This window comes from Scyliorhinus canicula, chromosome 21 (assembly GCF_902713615.1).
Source record: "Scyliorhinus canicula chromosome 21, sScyCan1.1, whole genome shotgun sequence".
NCBI lineage: Eukaryota > Metazoa > Chordata > Chondrichthyes > Carcharhiniformes > Scyliorhinidae > Scyliorhinus > Scyliorhinus canicula.
The window spans coordinates 57181899-57198061 of record NC_052166.1 but is presented as its reverse complement, the minus strand read 5'-3'; the positions used below and the strand labels follow the sequence as shown (position 1 = coordinate 57198061).

General features: G+C 43.0%; 1 protein-coding gene across 1 annotated transcript in view; it reads left to right on the top strand.

Moving 5' to 3' along the window:
* Positions 1-16163, top strand: part of LOC119955527 — an 86668-nt gene that overhangs the window by 50073 nt on the left and 20432 nt on the right. The window contains exon 5 of the mRNA XM_038781800.1: positions 9354-9413. Within this exon, the coding sequence (XP_038637728.1) occupies positions 9354-9413 (60 nt within the window). The remainder of the gene's footprint in view (positions 1-9353; positions 9414-16163) is intronic.

Below are 16163 nucleotides of genomic sequence, written 5' to 3'. Positions count from 1 at the left end.
CCAGTGGTTAAACTTTGTAACAGTACTGTTAATGATCCTGCATGCTGCACTGTGGCTATTTGCTCATGGGAATTGCCAATGCTGTTTGAATTTCTGGTTCCATCCACCATTTAATCCTCTGCTCAAGTTTACGTTTTCTCTTCATTGTCACTTCCCTTCTAACCCGCTTCTATGTTTTGAGTGTTCTGGTCTTGCTGCCAAATTTTTGTTCAGATCAGACCCCACTGATGGCTCCTGTGATTTGTTGGTTTTCCTGCTGTGTATCTGTCACCCGTCACATCTTTGCTTCTCTCCACACTCTGCCCTCACCCCACCTGAAACAGAACCATGAAACGACGTTGGGAAACAAATATGCAATATGTCAAAACAAAAGATGAAAATGAGAGTGAGAAGAGGGCAGAAGAAGTATTGAGAAGCAAGGAGGAACATCAAAGGCTTAGAGGGGGAAAATAATCAGATTACTTCAGGAATTTCACTATGGTGGGACCCATGGTAACCTCCCCTAAATGCTGATTAGCCACTTGTGTTTTTCCAGTATTTTTTTTTCCTGTTGTAAACATTCACACATTTTTCTTCTCTCCTACTCCAATTTCACTATATCAGTACTATGCTGGCTGGGACATTGATGCATCCTGTAATTTGGGGGGGAAATGACATTTAGAGAGTTGGGTGACCTTGCATTAGGTAAGTAGGTTCAAATTCAATCCAAGTTGAAGGGACCAAAGGGTCGTCTGGTAGTCCTTTGGACAGTATTGAACATGGACCAACTGCACAAAATTACAATTAATTGATACTAATTGGCAATGCTACACCCATGAGTTGGTTGAAGGTGTGTTCTTCCACCAATGCTGGGGCAGCGGAAGCTTTATTGTGTATCAAGTTATACCTGACCTGCGAGAGATTGATTCTGACACTAACGTCCCTCAACCACGGTAAACAAAAGGATATTCTTCAAGGCAATTGTTGCTTCTATTCTCATGTTTTCTTAAAAAATGTATGTGCTACGCTTCTATTTTTGTTAATACTCAAATGACTGAAAATGTTGCAATGGTCTCCATTTACTCACATGGGAATGAAAGAGCTATTGCAGTGTGTTTTTAATGGGACTGGCTTGTTTCAAACCTAAGTTGGATGCTGTAAATGATTTCATTATTTTTCAATTGTCATTGAAAACTTCAGTCTGTGTCCTCAGGGGTGAATAAGCCTCAAACTAGTAGCAACACTTTTCTCAGGTTTGTTATTTTGATTGTTTGGCTTATTAAATGTGTAAGTAACTGTAATTATGCTGGTTTGCTTACACATTTGTTCAAAGCAGTAGAAAGTATTATCTAATACTGTGAAATAGGCTTCATTCACAGTTTCCATGTTGAAAACCTGCTTTGTTTTATTTCTCCTTCAATGTAACCAGAAATGTTAATTTCATGTCTTAACAGCCCTATTTTAAAGCTGCAGTGTTTTTCAATGGTCAGCATCTCAGATGGGATGTCGAGAGAAAGCTCAATTATAAACCCATCCGTTTTGAATTTACCTCTTGTCAGTATGGTAAAATCTGGCATTTTTACCTACAGAAGTTGAATTGCTAGGAATAAATTGCAAGATTATTCATATTCTGCAGTATTGTAATTATTTTGTGCCTTTTATTTGGACCATAATACTGCTTTGGGAATGGAAATAATTGATTACTTTCATGTGCTTCAATCTTATGACAATCTGATTTTCCATCATGATTGGGTGCGTAAGGTTGTTCAGCATTCAACAACCACAATCGCCCCTGCTGCTGAAATAAACCAGATGGATATTGTACAGATATACAGAGAGTGAGAAAAAGGGCATCTTATTCCTCCACACAGAAACATTTGTCACTAAAACAAGCAACTAGTGACCTTTTATATACAGAGCCTCATAAAAACAAGACGATCAGTAAAAAGGTTATCATATTAAAGCCAAAACGTCTTTTGGCTCCCAAACCAGAAATTGCAATGAGTTTATACTTTTTGAAATAAATTAGTGAGTCTTCTGTGTGTTCATAAATTTAACATGAAGAATAATTAATTTTTAAAAAAATTTACGGGATGTGGATTTCGCTGGTTAGGCCAGCATTTATTGCCCATTCCTAGTTGCCCTTCAGAAGGTGGTGGTGAGTTGCCTTGAACCACTGCAGTCCCTGAGGTCTAGGTACACCCGCTGTGTGTTGGGGAGGGAGCTCCAGGATGTTGCCCCAGTGACAGTGAAGGAGCGACGATATATTTCCAAGTCAGGGTGGTGAGTGACTTGAAGGGGTGGGATTCCCAGGTATCTACTGCTCTTGTCCTTCTAGATGGATTTGGAAGGTGCTGCCTAAGGAATTTCTGTGTCCCTCACCTACTCTTTTTACAAATTAATTTGGGTTGGTCACTTATCCATCACCATTGAAAAAGAATGACTAGGCCTCAATATTGTACACAATATGCAATTTCAGAGTAGATATAAATATTACAAATATGTAAATCTATGTGTAAATTATATAATTGTATGCAATTAGACATAAATCATTAGATGTAAATGTGATTTTCGCTGTAACCTTATTTTCCCTACAGCATATGTAAACTCACCATTTATCTTTGTGATACATATTACTGCACATTATTGCTGCTCCAACGTTTAATGCCTTTCAGATGTTGTTGATTGTCTGCACGTATTCTCACTTCTCAGGTGATGTGGTGAAGTTGATTTCCCTGCTCCTGCCATCCCATTCCACTTTGCAGCCAAAAATATCTGGGAGGGGAGTTGATGACCTATATTTAACTGATAGGCTAAGATTTGATTTGATTTTTGATTTGATTTGATTTATTGTCACATGTACAGTGTAAAGTATTTTTCTGCGGCCGAGGAACGTACACAGTACGTACATGGTAGACACAAGAATAATCAACAGAGAACATTGACAAATGGTACAGTGATTGGTTACAGTGTGGAACAAGTGGGCAAGCAAAGAAAATACGCGAGCAAGAGCAGCATAGGGCATCGTGAATAGTGTTCTTACAGGGAACAGATCAGTCCGAGGGGGAGTCGTTGAGGAGCCTTGTAGCTATGGGGAAGAAGCTGTTCCTATGTCTGGATGTGCGAATCTTCAGACTTCTGTACCTTCTGCCTGATGGAAGGGTCTGTAAGAAGGCAATGCCTGGGTGGGAGGGGTCTCTGATAATGCTGTCTCTCTTCCTGAGGCAGCGGGAGGTGTATATAGAATCAATGTGGGGGTGGCAAGCTTGTGTGATGCGTTGGGCTGAGTTTACACAAGTCTGCAGTTTCTTGCGATCTTGGACCGAGCAGTTGCCATACCAGGCTGTGATGCAGCCTGATAGGGTGCTCTCTATCGCACATCTGTAGAAGTTTGTGAGAGTCGATGCAGACTTGCCAAATTTCTTTATCTTCCATAGGAAATAGACGTTTTTGGGCTTTCTTGACTGTAGCATCAATGTGAGTGGATCAGGACAGACTGTTGGTTTTGGTGACCCCCAGGAACTTAAAGCTATCAACCATCTCCACTTCGGTGCCATTGATGCAGACGGGAGTGTGTGTCGTGCTGCGCTTCCTGAAGTCGATGATCAGTTCCTTGCTCTTTCCGACATTTAGAGAGAGGTTGTTTTCGGTACACCATACAACTAAGTGATTTATCTCCCTCCTGTAGTCTGATTCATTGTTGTTTGAGATACGGCCCACCACAGTCGTATCATCTGCAAACTTATAGATTGAGTTGGAGTTGAATCTTGCCACACAGTCATGTGTGTGTAGGGAGTGTGTGTTGAGGACTATTGTGGAGGAGGTGCTGTTGCCTATCCTGACAGATTGCGGTCTGTTGGTGAGGCAGTCGAGGATCCAGCTGCACAGGGAGGGGTCGAGTCCAAGTTTGCGGAGTTTGGTTATCAGTCTTGTTGGGATAATGATGTTGAAGGCAGAGCTGTAGTCTATGAACAGAAATCATACATAGGTGTCCTTGTTGTTGAGGTGTTCGAAGTTGATTGCAGAGCCAGTGAGATAGCGTCTGCTGTGGACTGGTTGTGCTGATAGGAGAACTGCAATGGATCGAGACCGTCTGGGAGGCTGGCAGTGATCTGTCTCCTGACTAGCCACTCGAAGCATTTCACGATAACAGACGTTAGGGCCACCGGTCGGTCGTCATTGAGACAGACTACCTTGTTCTTCTTTGATACTGGTATTATGGTGGTCTTCTTGAAGGAGGTGGGGACCTCAGAGCAGAGGAGTGAGGTGGTGAAGATATCTGCGAATACACTCACCAGCTGGTCTGCGCAGGCTCTGAGTGCTCGCCCAGGTACTCCGTCGGGGCCTGTCGCTTTCTGCGGATTCACTTTCAAGAAGGCAGCTCTTACCTCTGAGGCTGTAATAGTGGATGTGGGTGTGTCCAGGGCTGTTGGGGCGGGTGGTACTGATATATTGGCTGACTGCTCAAAGCAGGCATAGAACTTGTTCAGATCATCGGGTAGGGATGCTCCAGCCCCAGATATTCCGCCTGGACTTGCTTTATAGCCTGTGATCTTGTGTAGGCCCTACCATAGTCGTTGTGGGTTAGTGTCGTTGGCCTGGGACAATATTTTGATGCGGTATTGTCTTTTTGCACCCTGATGGCTTTCCGTACGTCGTACCTTGTTTTCGTATATAGGTCAGGGTCGTCATACTTAAACGCTTCCGTCCGAAACTTCAGCAGGGAGTGAACCTTTTGGTTGAGCCAGGGTTTCCAATTGGGGAATACCCGTATTGTCTAATTTGGTACACAGTCCTCGACACACTTACTGATTAAGTCTGTGACGGTGGTTGCGTACTCATCCAGGTTAGCTGCCGCGGCCTTGGATATGGACCAGTCCAAAGTCTCCAAGCAGTCGCAGAGATTCTAGACACAATCAGGTTAACAGAGAATTCCCTCCATTTGGAAATCGAGCTTGCATTTATATAGTGCCTTACCATCTCCTGAAGATGACTGATGAAGCTTTATAACCACCGGGATCAAAGTGAGGCAAATGCAGAAGCCAACTTGTGAACAAACAATGAAGCCTGTTCAGTCGAGGCATTCAAGAGGGCACTGAACACTGTGTAGGGATACCATGAAAGCGCAGGGGAATTACATTAAATTATAATGCTCATTTTGAGAGCCAGATCATTTCTACAGATGTGCGATAGAGAGCATTCTATCCGACTGCATCACAGCCTGGTATGGCAACTGCTCGGTCCAAGATCGCAAGAGTGTGGTGAACTCAGCCCAACGCATCATTGATTCTATATACACCTGTTGCCTCAGGAAGGCAGACAGCATTATCAGAGACCCCTCCCACCCAGGCATTGCCTTCTTACAGACCCTTCCATCAGGCAGAAGGTAGAGGAGTCTGAAGACTAGGATATCCAGACATAGGAATAGCTTCCCTACAGCTACAAGACTCCTCAACAACCCCCCCTCGGACTGATCTGTTCCCTGTAAGAACACTATTCACTACGCCCTATGCTGCTCTTGCTCATGTATTTGCTTTGTTTGGCCCCTTGTTCCGCACTGTAACCAATCACTGTCGATGTACCATTTGTCAATGTTCTCTGTTGATTATTCTTGTGTCTACTATGGACGTACTGTGTACATTCCCTCGGCCGCAGAAAAATACTTTTCACTGTTCTTTGGTGCATGTGACTGAATCAAATCTAATCAAATCAGTGCAGACATGATGGGCCGAATGACCACCTTCTGTACTGTGACTGTGCGACAAGCAGTAAATTAATAAATGTCCAAGTAATATGGGGAGGTTTCATGGTTGTGTAGCCAGCCCAAGTGTATCGGTTGTTCATTATATACTGTCTTATTTTTCGTTTCTTTTTATACAACTACAGGTATATCAATCATTTATTGTAAATGTAATTTTCTCTGAAATCTCTCTCAAAAGATTCTCCCCTCTAGTGTATGTAAACTCAACATTTACCTTAATTTAATGATGCACATTATTGCTCTAGTGTTTTATTTGCTGGGAGAGACAGACATTCGCCTGTTTTTTGGTTTGGATAGTGCCACGAGATCTGTTTGACAACCTGAACATTGTCTTCTAGGTGATGTGCCCAAGTCCATTATTGGAGTTGATTCCAGAACCTCTAACTCAGATGTTGGAATGTTAGTAAATGAACCAGTGTTACATTTTTTCTCTTCACTGGCGATTGAGCTTTCCCATGTAAGAAAGAGCCCCTCGCCCAGTCTCATTCCTGACGGTCTATGCTGTGATCGATTCAACAGCTCGTGGCAAAATCATTTCCACATCAAACTGATTTGCAGATCATTTTGGTTGACCGCAGGATCAGGACGTGAGTGATTGCGGGAGCAGTTTGGATGCAGGGATTACTTACTGCACAGTCTTTAAATGCATGAGCAAATTAGGGGGGGGGAATCATTTTTTTTACACTGGGAAAAAGTATGAAAAGTGCATTGCATAAAAACAAAGGGGATCTGCCGTTAAATACTACTAGCCATGTGGACAAATACTTCAATACAATAGTACAGACATATCGAGCTACTCTTTATAATTTGTTGCTAATCTTGTTACATTGATTGCTGCTCGGGGCTACTTTGTTATCTGATGACTTCACTCGGCTGAGTTGTAAGAAAAGCGATGACGGGAAAAACATGCGCTGTGTGATATGAAATAATAGAATTTCATACTTCACTTGACAACTTGGTTGAGGTAAAAATAAAACAGAAAATTTGGATAATGCAAATAATGCAAGTTGCCCAAATCCAGGAGTGAGGGGGGTGAAAAGGTTCCACATGTCCAGAGGGGGATTTGCAATGTTATGTTATCCGTGGAGAGAGAAACAGAATAAATGGTTGGAGTCTGTATGACTTCTTCAGAGCAGATTGGGTGAAATGTTGACTTTCACCGTGTTGCTGCACAAACTGAGATTGTGATGAGATTGCAGATAAATAGTGAAAGGTACAATATTCCCTGCTAGAGGTAGGAATATAGAACCAGAAATGGTAGTTCCACTGAGGTTGCTTTTTGAAAATGGCCACTTTACTCCTAGAATCCTGTAATTTTTCAGTTCTAGCATGGAAACATGTTAATAGTTTTCTCTCTTCTCCCATATGTGATCCTATAGTTTTCTAACATTTCCATTGTCTTAAATTGTATCTGCATTGTCTTAAATTGTATTCATAACAAGGCCAATGAGAACATCATGGAGTAATTTAAATAGAAATTGCAGAGCTTTGAAGTGAAAATTAAAAACTCTAAATTTGGTTTCTTCAGCGGATTGTCCAGTTTTGATTCCCAGTCCATGCTGAGTTAGCTGATCTCAACCAGACTGGCAGCTTAGATACAGCACAATGGCGCAGTGGTTAGCACTGCTGCCTCACAGTGACGAGGACCCAGTTTCGATCCCGTCCCCAGGTCACTGAGTGGACTTTGCACATTCTCCCCGTGTCTGCATGGGCCTCAACCCTTAACCCAAAAAGATGTGCAGGGTAAGTGGGATTGACCATGCTAAATTGGCCCTTAATTGGAAAAAATAAATGGGTACTCTAAATTTATTTTAAAGAAGCTTAGATTTCCCACTTGGTTTTGCCCTTTACTAGAGAGGGGGATATCAATAAAGACTCCTGCTCCTGGTCATTATCTTGTCATTCCAGTTGGAAAACATGTGTACGTGAAACTTGAGTGGTAACAGGATTGGATTTGGCTGCATGCCCCTCTCCTGCAAGCAAATAGCTCTCTGCACTTACTGTCGAGGTTTACATGGGAAACGGTTACTAGGCTGAGCTATTGGAAGACTGCAATCAGCTACGGAGTTCTACCTCCTTTGGTAACAAAATGTGACCAGGAATGAACTGTGCAGCACCTCCTATGGTAGGAACAGATAACCAAATGTTTTGCAGTAATACGGAAAGGGATATACGTACACGTGTAAGATTGGGTTTGAGCTGTTTTAATTTCCTTTACTTACCAACTTTATTCCATCTTAGTAGTAAGGGCGTGGAATTCCCTGCCTGCAACAGTAGTGGACTCGCCAACACTAAGGGCATTCAAATGGTCATTGGATAGACAGATGGATGATAAGGGAATAGTGTAGATGTGCTTTAGAGGGGTTTCACAGGTTGGTGCAACATCGAGGGCCGAAGGGCCTGTACTGCTCTGTAATGTTCTATGTTCTATTTCTTGGTGACATTTAATGAATCCACCCTCTGGTAAATTGCCCAGGTTGCAATTTCTTCAAAATCTATTCTGGAAGTGTGGAAATGCTAGCATGGCCACATTTAGTGTCCATTCCTAAATGCATGAAGAAAATACTGGTGTGTCGCAGCCTTGAATGTTGCAACCTTTGTGCTGAGGATGCTCACATGTTGTTGGGCAGAGAATTCCAGGAATTTGGCCCAGCAATGATGAAGCAATACATTCCAAAGCCAGATCGTATCTGACTTGGCAGGGAACTTGGAAGTGATGGTGTGCCCCCATGGTTGGGGTGCCCTTGTCTTTCTTACGGTGCAGCTTGCGGGCCCCAAGTCAAAATCTGTGAATTCCCTATCTTTTACGGGTGAGTAATCAAAATGAGCACCTGAGGGCATTTCAAGCAGGATCCTTCGTTGGTATTTCCCGTCCCAAGCCCAGGGAGAAACCAAGCAACCAGTCTGGCTGAGATAAGCTAACTTTGCATGAACAGGAAATGAAAACAAGTTTTAATTTTCACCTGTATTGCGGCTAGCCTGAACCTTTCTCCATCAGGCACCCACAAACATGCATTTCCAATAAGAATTAGAAGCCGGAACTCCCACTGATTTTTTGCTTCAGCAACTCCGGTTCTGAGGCATCGACTCTGTCACCTTAACGGGCATTGGCCAGTTTAGTATTGAACTGGAATTAAATTCGCAACTTTTCTGATCTGCGTGTCTCAGCTGCTCACAGGGTAACACACTGAACAATCGGGGACGCATTTTATTGTTCACCTATAGACTTATTTTAATTGTGCATCTGGAAGTTTGATCTTAAAGGAAAATCCTGATAGACTAAAATTCAAATTATGAGCATACTGTTTTTATAACTATGAAAATCCATGAAACGGATTCTATAATTTAAATAATAACCAAATGCAGGCCTGTGAAAATAGCATTTTAAATAAGTATGAAAATAGGGACCATTTTAAATCCAGAAATCACACAACTTGCCACATTTCTCAAAATGATCCAAAGAATTTTAAGTTAAATAGTTTTGACTGTTGATCAGATGTTACTTTGTTAATTTTGTAGGTGAGTGAAAGTAAAACGTTTTTTCCTTCAGTACAAAGCACTTTTGATACTTTCCTGTTTCTGTGGAGCACTATAGAAATGCAAGTATCTTGAGATCCAAGGACAACCAAATTGAGGGGAAAATGGAGATGGGAGAAAGTTAAAGGAACCAAAGGTCAGTGTGAAATAAAAGGAAAATATTTCTTAATCGTGGATAAGCTGAACAGCCATTTAATCGCTGTGTGTACTTGTGTATTTAATTTCGCGTTTTGTATCTGATTAAGTAGATATCCAAATGTCAAAGATTACAACCATCTCACCTGAGATCAGGGCAAACTAGAATTGCTCTAATCCTCTACTCATGCTTAAGACACCTTGTAATAATATTGCTGCTTATGTTTTCAAAATGAGAAATGTTGACATTTTTGTAGCTTTCGTGTTCATGTACCATAATCTGTGGTCCTACGATGACAGGTCTCCACCCAGAATGTTGATATACATCTGTTTCCAGATGTCAGTAGATATGCTGTTTATTTCTGCTTTTCTGTTTTATTCATGAATTCCCTAGGATCTTTCACCCTGCCTTTTTACCAGGTGCTGACACTGGGCTCTTTAATTTGACTTGATTTGAAACGGGTAATGTTCCATGTAATGTAGCTAACCTAGTTCATGATTAAACTTCAAATTTTGCAACTGATTACACTGCACTGCCTTAATATTAACGGGACGGCACGGTAGCACAGGGGTTAGCACTGTTGCCTAACAGCGCCAGGGACCCGGGTTCGATTCCCGACTTGGGTCACTGTCTGTGCGGAGTCTGTACCTTCTCCCCGTGTCTGCGTGGGTTTCCTCCAGGTGCTCTGGTTTCCACCCACAAATCCCAAAAGACATGCTTGTTAGGTGAATTGGACATTCTGAATTCTCACTCTGTACCCAAATAGGTGCCGTAATGTGGCGACTAGGGAATTTCCACAGTAACCTCAATGCAGTGTTAATGTAAGCCTACTTGTTACGCTAATAAAGATTATATTATTACATTTTAAAATGGCTTGGCCATGACTGTGAATATGAAAGGCAAAGCTGTTGCCACTGTCATCAACAAAAATACCTACATAAAATTATTTTAATTATTGACATTTGCCTTTCTGTAGTGTATGCACATTACTATAATTGTTGAAATCTTTTTAGTTCCACAATTAAATACATAACTAAATGCATATTGGTGGATTACTTTTTACTACATTTGTATCCTCTAACTTACTGCTCCATCTGTAAAACCTTCATTTGTGCATTTACCACCTCCAGTCTTGATTTCTTACAATGCTTTTGTGTCACAACCTTTTTGAGTCCACTCTGCATAACCCCCCCAACTTATCCAGAACTTAATTGCCTGGATTCTACTCCAAACTCAATTCTGCCCATCTATTACTACTGCCCTTGCTGAACTTTGTTGACTCATCATTCCCCCAACACATTGATTTCAAAACCACTGTCCTCATCTGCAAATTATTTATTAACCTCACCACACCCTGTTTCCAAAACCTCCTCCCAGCTCTCCAGTTTGCACCCTCCACTTTTAAGATGAGGCACTATCCCATATCACATAGTGACAAATATAAATCTCGGATACAGCAACATAAAAAAATACTTTGTATTAGCTTTAGTGTCTGAACTCTAAAGCATTTACAGAATCCTGAGGCACAACCTGGCATTTCCTCTCTCCTCAACATTGCACATACATACATTTTAGGTTATGTAGTTTTTCAAGAACGCAGCAGCAGAAGCAGGCCATTCGGCCCTTTTGAGTCTGCTCCATCATTCGATAAGACCATGGCTGATCTATTTGCGGTTTCAACTCCACTTTCCTGTCTGCCCTCCCATAACCCTTGCCTATCAAAAATCTATATAACTCAGCCTTGATTAAATTCAGTGACCCAGCTTCCAATGCTTTTGGGGGAAGAGAATTCCATGGACCATTGCCCTGTGAGAGAAAAACAATCCTTTCACTGTCTCATCTCTTATTCTAAAACAGTGTCCCTAGTTCTAGCCTCCCCACACAAGAGGAGACATCCTCCTGGTATCTACCTTGTCAAGTCCACTTGGGGTGGCATCTTAACATAGTTTGTTTGAAATGTCGGGCTCAGACTGAAGACCGGTGTGTAGCGCTCCAGCTGCACGGCCCAGTTTTCACTCTAGGTCTTGAGCCTCTATGAGTCAACAAGAAAATGGGCGGGGTTTATGCCATCACTTTGGTGGGGCGTGGCCTGATAGAGCTGGCAAGACTGGCTCCTCCCAGATCGGGACGCCATCTTTGAAGAGAACACATCGACTGAATCACGTCTTCAAATAGCTGTTATAAACCGTCAAGTCAGCAATGTTTGAATTTTCAGTGGGGGGGTGGAATCACGTGAATATTAAAATGAGGTTCTCTCCCTTTGTGGATGTGAACCTTGAATTGTCACCGGCGAGGGGCGTGGAAAATCGGGAAATGGGATCTCTTCGGATAGAATTGTGTTTCTGAATTTTCTACCCCCGTCGACGATCCCACAGGCCGTTAGCCCGGGCTGAAAATCGTCCCCAGGATTGCTTATGTTTCAATCAGGTCACTTCTCACTTTTCTAAATTTTAATGGATACAGGCCCAACCTGTTCAACCATTCAGAAAATAAACCCTTCGCTCCAGAAACAAGTTGATTGAACTTGCTCTGAACTGCTTTTAACACAATTTCATCCTTTTTCAGACAAGGAGAGAGACTACATTACTCCAGACGTGGTCTCACTGAGGCTCTGTACAGCTGCAGTGAAGTTCCTCTACTTTTACATTCCATTCCCCATCCAATAAACAGCAATATTCCATTTGCCTTCCTAATCACTTGCTGCACTTGCATACTAACTTTTTGTGATTCCTGTACCAGGACACTTAAATTCCTCTGTACCACTTGGTTCTGCAGTCTCTTTGCATTTAAATAATCTGCTGCTTTTCTATTCTTCATGCCAAAGTGGACAAGTTCACGTTTTCCCACATTATATTCCATCTACCAAATATTTGTCCACTCACTTAACCTATCTATATCCCTTTGCAGACTGCTACCTCCCCTTCATAAACTACCTTCCTACCTAAATTGTTGTCATCTGCATATATACATTCGGACCCTTCATACAAGCCATTGGTATAGATTGGAAAGAGTTGAAGCCCCAGCATTGATTCTTGTGCCACTCCACAAATTACAGCTTGCCAACCCAAAAAAGATTAATTTATCCTTTTTTCTATGCTCCCTGTTAGTTAACCAATCCTTTATCCATCCTAATATGTGACACCCTATGCCATGTGATATCCTTGACATCGCACCTTATCAAATGCCTTTTGTAAATTAATGTAGCACATCTACAGGTTCCCCTTTATCTACCCTGCATGTTACTTCACAAAACTATTGAAGACTATTTTTCTTCACAAAAAATATGTTGGGCATGATTCAACAGATTGGGAACAAAGTCCCATAGCGAGCGTGTTTAGCCGTGTGTTTCCCAGCGCTCACAGCTGTTGTATAAGGACCTCAGTGGGAAACATGCAGCCGAAACTGCACATAGCCCAGTTTCCGCTCGCCAGAACTCCCCAGTGTAGCGAGAGATTGGGACGTAATTTTCAAATAACATCCTGACCCCCCCCCCCCCCCCCCCCCCCCCCCCCATCCCCAGCCCAAAAGCACCTCCACACCCATGCAGGGCGCCCCGGCCTGATCGCACCTGCACAGAAAATGCCAGCTTGGCACCTTGGTAGTGCCAACCTGGCACCCTGGCAGTGCCAGGAATCTGCACATTAAAGTGAGACTAGCTGTCTCGCTTTAATATGCAGATTTCCCTACCACAATGGGCGGGATTTACATCGCAACGTCCTGCGAGATCGCGTTGGATCTCGTGCGGCATTGCGAGCTGGGTAGATCCCAGATGCGGGCTCTCCCGGCTTTTATCGATCCCTCTGCGTCATGGCACGCTGCTTTTTGGGAGCAGCGTGACCATTCGATCGTGCTCATTAATTCTTAACCTTATTTAGCCATGGATGTTGCATCCCTTGCACAATCTTTCTTTCTCACCAGGATAAATCTTTACTGAGAGTTATTAAATACATCCTTAAAAGGCTGCCACTGCATTTCTACTGTCCTATCTTTTAACTTAGTTCCCCAATTGACATTAGCCAGCATTCACATTTAGGTTTAAAATACTAGTCTTAGACCCGCACTTCTCCCCTTCAAATTGAATGTGAAATTCTATCATGCTATGATCGCAATCATCTAGAGGTTCATTTATCATGAGGTGATTGATTAATCACGCCTCATTATCCTGCTCCATTGTTGGTTCTAGAACATACTGTTCTAAGAAATTGTCACAAATGCAGTCTATAAACTTGTTTTCTTGGCTACCTTTGCCAATCTTATTCACCCAATCTACACAGAGATTAAAGTCAGCCCTGATTATTGTGGTACCTTTCCTAAATGCCCATCAATTATCATAGAATTTATAGAATTAGATTATCATAGAATTTACAGTGCAGAAGGAGGCCATTCGGCCCATCGAGTCTGCACCGGCTCTTGGAAAGAGCACCCTACCCAAGGTCAACACCTCCACCCTATCCCTATAACCCAGTAACCCCACCCAACACTAAGGGCAATTTCTCCCTGTATACTCTGTTCTACTATTAAGGGGTCCGTAAACTACTCCTTCAAGTGATCTCTTACCTTTTCCTGTTATCGCTACCGAAACTGATTCTGTTTCTTGCTCTTTCACATTAAAGTTACCTCTCACTACTGGACTAACAGCATCCTTAATCAACAGAGCTACCCCAACACCTTTTCCTAGCTCCCTGTCTTTTCAAAATGTCAAATACCTTTCAATATTCGGGTCGCAGCGTTGATCACCGTGCAACCATGGGCGGGATTCTCCCCTACCCGGCAGGCCGGGGGTTCCTGGCGGGATGGAGTGCCGTGAACCACTCCGGTGTCGGGCCGCCCCAAAGGTGCAGAATCCTCACCACCTTTAGGGGCCAAGCCCTCACCTTTAGGGGCTAGGCCCGCACCAGAGTAGTTTGGGCCCCGCCGGCCGGAGTGGAAGGCCTTTGGCGCCACACCAGCCGGGGCCGAAGGGACTCCGCTGGCCAGCGGATGTCCGCGCATGCGCGGGAGCGTCAGCGGCTGCTGACGTCATCCCCGCGCATGCGCAGGGGGGTCACCTCCACGTCGGCCATCGCGGAGGCTGACACGGCCGACGTGGAGGGGAAAGAGTGCCTCCAAGGCACAGGCCCGCCCATGGATCGGTGGGCCGCGATTGCGGGCCAGGCCACCGTGGGGGCACCCTCTGGGGCCAGATCGCCCCGTGCCCCCACAGGACCCCGGAGCCCAGCGGGACCGGCATTACAGCAGCGGGACTTCGGGCCGGCAAATCGCCGGGGGGTCCCCGCCGATTCCCACCCCCACCGAATATCCGGTGCCGGAGAATTTGCCGTCCGGTGGGGGCAGGATTCACGCCGGATCGGAGAATCGGCGGGAGATCGGAGAATCCCACCCCTGGTCTCTGCAATGACAACCAGCTCAGACATATTTATTTCTGTCAATGCAAATAATTCATCCATTTTGTTACAAATGCCTCATGTATTTAGACACAGAGCCTTAACCCTGCCTGTTAACCAATTTTGCAATCCCTGACCATATGAAAGATTTTCAGAGGGTGCATAGTGCATGTTTCCATTTATTGACATACAGAAGGCAGAGATGTTGAATTATAACAAAATGGTAAATTAAATTATTTTCATACCGAGGGCTATTAATATAATTGGATATGGAGAAAGGGCAATAAAATTGGATTAAATGGCAACTGCTGAAAAATTAGTACTGCCACAATTAAAAGGTTTTGTTGAAGGTTAGTTTGATAAATCCCCGCGAAGGTAATGACATTATTGTTAAAGAAGTGGGTGTCTTTTGTGATTAAAGAGGAGTGAGATATAGTTATTAAGGATGCTGCTCAAAGTGGAACTGAGCTAACCCAGGAACTTTCCAGGTTTGACCCTTTGCTGCGCACTGTCGACAATGCTTGCATTTATATAGAAACATTGCTACCTCATGTTTTGACCTCATTAGGGAGATTGACCAAGGATAAAAAAAAGAATTGATCTTCCAATTCCACGAGTATCCTGATGGAATAAAATGTTGCCCAAAACCAGATTTTACAAAGATTCATCATTTTCTTTTCTTATCTGAAATAGTGTTAAACTACCCGACTGTAACTCTTGTTTGAAGTGTTTTAACTGGTCAGATCATGTTTTATATTAAAATGATGCTATTATACATGAAGAAATAAGTGGGTGTTTTTATTTTGACTTTTACAATTTGTGTGCTCCTCTTTATAGCCATTTTAATGAATCTCAAAGTCACGGTTTCAAATCCTTAGTGGCCAGGGAATTAGTGCAGGCTTAATGATAATTAGTTATCAAATTATTTCTAGTATTTGTAAATATTCTGTAATCCCTTCTGTCAACAAGTTTGTTTCCTTCCGCCTCCTACTCACTATTCTCCTTGGGTCTCAGGCCAGAAAGTTCCAGATTACAAAAATGTCCATGAACGCTGTTCCCTTTGGCTGGCCCATGAAGAAATGTTATTGACCATTGTGGGAAAAAGGACCTTTTCTTGTCTCATTATCCTCCTTTACCCCATGCAGCCCAGCCAATCCCTCAAAACCAGAGAGTGACTGCCTGTAAATGTCAATTGTGAATGACAATCACACTTCTGTTATAGGTTCGAGCTTTACATAGTCTAGAGACCATTTAAAAATTAAATATCTTTAATGAAGTAATCTCTAGTAAGACTGAATGTTTCCTTTTGAGATGTGAATATGAGAATTCTTGACAGTTTATACTTCCCATGACTGATCAGCACCAT